Source organism: Atta cephalotes (assembly GCF_000143395.1).
Source record: "Atta cephalotes unplaced genomic scaffold scaffold00073, whole genome shotgun sequence".
Lineage (NCBI taxonomy): Eukaryota > Metazoa > Arthropoda > Insecta > Hymenoptera > Formicidae > Atta > Atta cephalotes.
In genome coordinates, this window is record NW_012130137.1 from 111,687 (window position 1) to 117,685 (window position 5,999).

Below are 5,999 nucleotides of genomic sequence, written 5' to 3' on the forward strand. Positions count from 1 at the left end.
TATATATATATATATATATATATATATATATATATATATAAAATCCCAATTTAAAGTTTTATATTAAAAGCATAAATCACATATCAACAAGTCTTGTGACTTATACAAAAAATCTTTCTATATTTTTTAAAATCTAAATAATTTTCTATCTTTATCGTTATATTTTTATGTATTGGCATAACAATTTTTAATTGTCTTCAAAATTGTGGAGTTCTTTGGAAGAATGACTTAAGTCAAAAAATATAATACTCTAAAGTCATGATTAAATATTTTAGTTTTAAGTAAATGCTTGCAATATATTACTAGCAAAATAATAGATTAATAGCTTAAGAATAAAAAATATGTAATTAAAGATAAGTTGTTCTTCCAGAAAACTGTATACACAATTGAAATTTATATTATATATAATATCTATTTATATTATATTTATATTATATTTATATTATATATAATATCTAAAATATTCCCAATTGTGACTCTTTTAGTTTTGTATATAAGGCCAAAAATTTAAATTTTTTGTTGTTGTATAGCATTTTGGAATTATATATTCGTAGCAGGATTCTATAATTTTAACTATTTCTAATCTTAATAATTATTTCGGTAATTATATATCCATATAAATTTAGTTCTAATACTCTTCTTTTCCATTCATACTAGTGGGCATATGACTTTGTTGAGTTGCACTTCGAATGACTTCAATCCATCTGAAAATATAAAATTCATCGTTGTATTTTCTTTTAAATTTTAGCTTTTTAAAAACAACCTGCATATTTACCTCCCAAAAGTGAAATCACTTTCTGCTCGAAAGAAATATACATGGTTTTTGAATTGTAACTTAAATACAAAGTCCTTGTTGATCCCATCTTTTTCTGATGGTGTAGAAACAGCATATCCTAATAACGGCAAACAAGCTAATGGAAAGTCATCTTGATGAGATTTGTAGAAGAATAAACAAAAGTTAGTAAATACAACCCAAAGCTTTTGCCAACCATTGCTATTCTTGAATTTCCGTAAAAGAAATCCACTAAGCTGATTCTGAAACAATGCATGTAATGAATATGTCAATTTTTAGAATATTTAAGTAATAATAGTAAAGTATGTCGTATAATGACCGATAAGGTACCAGCGGTACACAAATATTACTCGAAACTTTAACGTACTTGAAACGCTCGCAGTTGATCACTGTAACTAATACTTGTATTACGATGCCAACAAACGTGAACTGTAGTATTGCTACGTTGTGAAGCCTTTGCACCTCCGCAACTAGTTCGATCTACTTCTAATCCTACACCATCTCCCACTTCATCGGCTGAACCTAGAACTTTTTAAAAAAAATCTTAGAAGAAATCTTCTTTCATTAAAAAAGAATGCTACGATGAAATATTTTTTCACTTAGACACTTCAAATTTATATTGGTTAATTTAATAATTACTTACTACAAGATTTTAAACTTAAATATGGCATTTTCGCATCCGATGCATCGATCTGTACTATAGCCATGTTTAAATCTTCTATCCATCTCTCTTTCTCTTCTTCATTACTTGCTGCAACTGTTAATGATCTGGAAAAATAAAATCATTTAAATTTTATATCTTCTTTATTTTGTTATATTTTAAATTTTAATAATATAACATTGAAAATATTTTAATTTCTGTCCCTTAAAATATCTTTAATACGACTGGCTCATATTCTTCCGAGTTTGAAGTCACAATCATACTGATGATGATCATTAATAGCACGCGTGCTTCAATAAAATCAGTTTAGCTAGTTGACTCAATAACGATACGACCTTTTAATGACTAGCATCTTATAGTATATTTTTACACTTTATTACTATCTCTTCAATTGTATAATGTAATTCAAAACGTTAGATATTTACTGATTTCCTTGTCCATCGATAATAAAAGCAAAATCCGTTCCAGTCTTATTATCTGCATCTTGAATCTTCATTCCTTTCAATGGTAGTTGACCATGCACACGAAAACATTGCGTTGGTTGTTGGGTACGGAATGTATATAGTAATACGTCTGAGAACTGAAAATAAATGTGATATTAATCTGTTATCGGAATTATCAGATTCACATCAAGAAATACGAATATTTACCAAGAAAAACATACGCTGTTGAAAACCTTTACGGCTGTACTTTTGTAGGCATCCTTGTCTGATAAACCTTCGTCCTTCTTGTACTAGATTATCAAAACCAGTAATGTCTCTTTGCATTTCGCATAACTGCACTAGATTTTCCTATAACGGTATACAATAAAAATAAAAATTAAAAATAATAAATATAAAATTGACAAAATTGACTTTACTGTGAATTAGTGGAAAAACAATCAGTACTCTCATAATTCAGATCCATTCATTTTATTTATTAAGTTTTTGTATCAATCAATTCTAATTGTCCTAATTTTCTTACCGCTTGATTTATAATCGTGAGTCCCTCAAGCAATGTTTCGCCGAGTCTGTCTCTCGCTGCCAAACAATCCTCAAAATCAGTATGATCTTTTGGATAATGATCCAGTAATCCTAAAAGAACATCACTTTGAGAAATTAAAAATTATCGGTGTACATGTTGCAAATCTATAATCTGATTTCAGATTACTCACTGTCAATAATACTGTTATAATGTAATAATCGTTGTAGAGGTTTCAAAAGGAATGAAGATAATGGCAGATAGCAATGCTTCTGCGATTCGAAATCACGGCAGAGCTGGTCGAAACGTCGCGACGTTCGCATAGAGTATTCCATTTTTTCCAACACCGGGATGAGATTCTCCAGATATTGGTCGTAGAGAGGCAGAATGTTTAGAAGCGTATTGTATAAAAAGTCACCGATATTGTGACGAGCGTTGCTCTCCCAGCGTGCCAGCCGTGCCTCCATTTCTTGAAGGCAGGGTCCATGTACATCGGCGAGTAGTTCGATTAAAGATACTACCGTCTCCCCTTCTAATGCCGCTTCTCTAGAAACTTCCTCGCGGAACCACTGCACATAAATATAAATCACAACTTGAAATTTGTGAGTCTTCTTTCTATTTCTCTGAATATAGGATATCTTTTAAACTGAATTTATTTCAACTGACATGTTTTCTATCTCTGAAACAAAGTGTAGTTTCACGTACCACATTAATAACATCCAGATCCTTTTTGTAAGTTCGTTCTGTCATAAGGAGCTCCTTAGCTATGTAATAAGCTTTATCGGTTGGCCATCTCTACGGATAGAAAAATAATAAGTCTTGGTTACTGTTCTCCAAAAAGTTATCGTTGAAACAATATGTGGATTAACAATAAATCTACCTTTGTTTTTCTAACTTCTGTTTCTTCTATTTCCCCGTTTCGTATATTTTTTATCGGGCTGAGATCCGGTGAATTTACGACGCTCGCATTGTTCATCTCGACTCCGCCATTCGTTGTTCGTTTATTCGGCAATTTCTCAGTAGTATATACAGAATTATTATTCTCCCGTTGATTAGATATCTCTTGCTTTTTAGCTTGAACATCTGTAAATAAATATCAGTTAGATATCCCGAAAGAAACAAAAATTAAACAATACAAGAATTAAAAAAAAAGAGATAAAATAAGTGTTGATGAAACATCTGAGGGAATAAGTAATAAAGATTTAATATATATGTACACAAGGGATCTCAAAACTGGTGATAAGTGAGAAGAGAATAGTTCTACATGAAAAAATAAGTTGAAAAAAGAACAAATTTTTTTATACGAAGCTATTTTTCCGTAAAACAAAGCCTCGTATAAAAGTTTTATGTCTATTTTTTTACTTATTTTTTATGTACAATTATTCTCTTCATGGCTGTATTATCGGTCAGTTCTGGGACACCCTGTATATGTACAAGGTGTTCATTGTAATCTTTTTTTTGTAACTGTCGCAAATATCTCAAAAATGATGCGATTATTACAATAAACACTGTTGCAGAAGAACATATATAGGCACGCATGCTATAGTGCACTATCTATATCTGTTCCTTTTTTTATTGTGATTTTTGCAGAATTGTAAATAAATAATTGATGGCTGATTCAATGCAACATAAAGTTTGGGAAAATTAATCGATGAATCGGTGGCATATATAATATATAACAAGTGTCTATAACATTTGTGTAACTAATTTTATGTGAACGAACAGTTCGATATATTATTTAGATATCAAGAAATTTATAAGTAAGAATTAATCTCTACTTTTAGTCCAGCAAAAGAGTAAATTTTTAACATCTCTATCATAGCCTCTGTTCTAAGAGTTCTTTCTTATCTTATTATCAATAACTATTTAGCAGCATTATTAGGCGAATGAATTATAAATATTAAAATGTATTTTAATGTATTTAAATAAAGACAAATAACGTTCTGCGAATAATGTTCTTCGAAAATCTCAGTGAGATGCGTGCAGTATTTCTAATTCGAGAATAAAAAAAAAGATCGATCCTCTTTGCGCAAATCATGATTTAAAGGTAATGATGCGAGTGAAGAGTGCAGATAATATCGAGTAAGCTATTTTAGTAAACAATGAGACATCAAAGTCAGCGTATATGCGGTTTCATTCCTATGAAAATTCATGCCCAAGTACGTCTATGAAATATCGTGCTCCAAGTCACAAGCAGCTAATAAAACGATTAGAAGCCGGATCAAGTTAATGCTAAGAATCCACAATGTAACAATATTCTACATTATTCCACTAATGCAAAACGCATGCGGAAATAAGAAGCATCACATTGAGATCGCACGATATTCGCAATGGGCGAACGGAAATTCCTCAGCAGCGAGAAAATCTCCGATTCAACTCGACTTCCTCCGAGAGGAAGATAAAATGTAGTGAAAACAACAGAAAAAGATATATACGGTACAACTAGGAATAAGCTACTCCGCCTATACTTCGCTTCGATTGTAATGACGTAATGATCATTCAAATACGAGTGCGAACTTGTAACGCATTTGCATGAATCTCTGAAACCTGGAAAATATATTTCTCTGGCCTTCGAGCGCGATAATTAATAGCCGTATTATAGACTTATACAACGTGTATGAGATCGCGTGTATGACTTCAAGAATATTTTGATACTTTCAGCCTTGATCTTGAAACATGTGACTTATTCTTTATCATGCATTCATCTTGAAAAATCGTTTTTATTGTTAAGAACGTACATTTACTGAATTATTATAATTTTTTTTTAAATAATTTTCAAAACTACAGCGCTCAAATGAAGAGTACATGTAGATCTGTTTATGGATTATGCAAATGCGACAAAAAGCCGAGACTAAATAGGAATTCGTGCTATTTCAGTGGTTCGTGAAATAATGACGAAAAGAGAGAAACTGTAATATCCACAATTAAGACAATTAGGCATTGTAAAGGGGATTACTCACACGTAGTGTCATCCGTGTCGAACGACGAATCCGGCATTGCGATAAAGAGATATGACAGAGAATGGAAAAAAAAGAAGAAAAAAGGGAAAAGAAAAAAAACAACAAGAAGAGGACAGGCCACATCGCATATGGGGAGGAAGGAGAAGAAAACGAAGAAATTCAATATTCAATTCAGTAAAAAAACAATAGATAAAACGAGGCAGAACAGCAATGCTGTGAATCTCTCGGACTCGAAATTAAAATGTCAATCTGATCGCACGTGGATAACGAAAAACGAGAGAGGAAAAAATGAATATTTTTTAACAAAAAAAGAGAGAAAACGGAGATATTTGTTCAGAAACCAAAGAAATTACTAATGCAGATCCGACGTGTGACTTTGTATATAATTTATTGTTATCATAATTAATGTATCAATAATCAATGTACAATAGATTCCCTACGCTTGGAATACCAATCTTCGTCCTTCGGACGTCGGTAATTCCCCCACGTCCCTCCATCGAGCTGTGCCTCGATATATATCGTTCGAACACAATTAATCGGTCGATATATCGAACGACCGACGAGACGGCGCACCTCATTACCGGGGAGTACCGCGTAAACAGATATATTTATATATATATATATA

The 5,999-nt window shown here is 31.7% G+C and overlaps 1 protein-coding gene across 1 annotated transcript; it reads right to left on the minus strand.

Moving 5' to 3' along the window:
* Positions 1-628: 628 nt before the first annotated feature.
* On the minus strand, positions 629-5,411 carry LOC105624102 (FERM, RhoGEF and pleckstrin domain-containing protein 1-like). The gene is made up of 11 exons (XM_012205462.1): positions 5,375-5,411; positions 3,295-3,497; positions 3,120-3,209; positions 2,608-2,983; positions 2,418-2,527; positions 2,105-2,245; positions 1,880-2,034; positions 1,437-1,561; positions 1,161-1,321; positions 776-1,035; positions 629-704 (listed from the first exon to the last, which is right to left on the minus strand). Exons 1-11 carry the CDS (start codon positions 5,409-5,411, stop codon positions 629-631), a joined length of 1,734 nt encoding a protein of 577 aa, XP_012060852.1.
* Between the last annotated feature and the right edge of the window lie 588 nt (positions 5,412-5,999).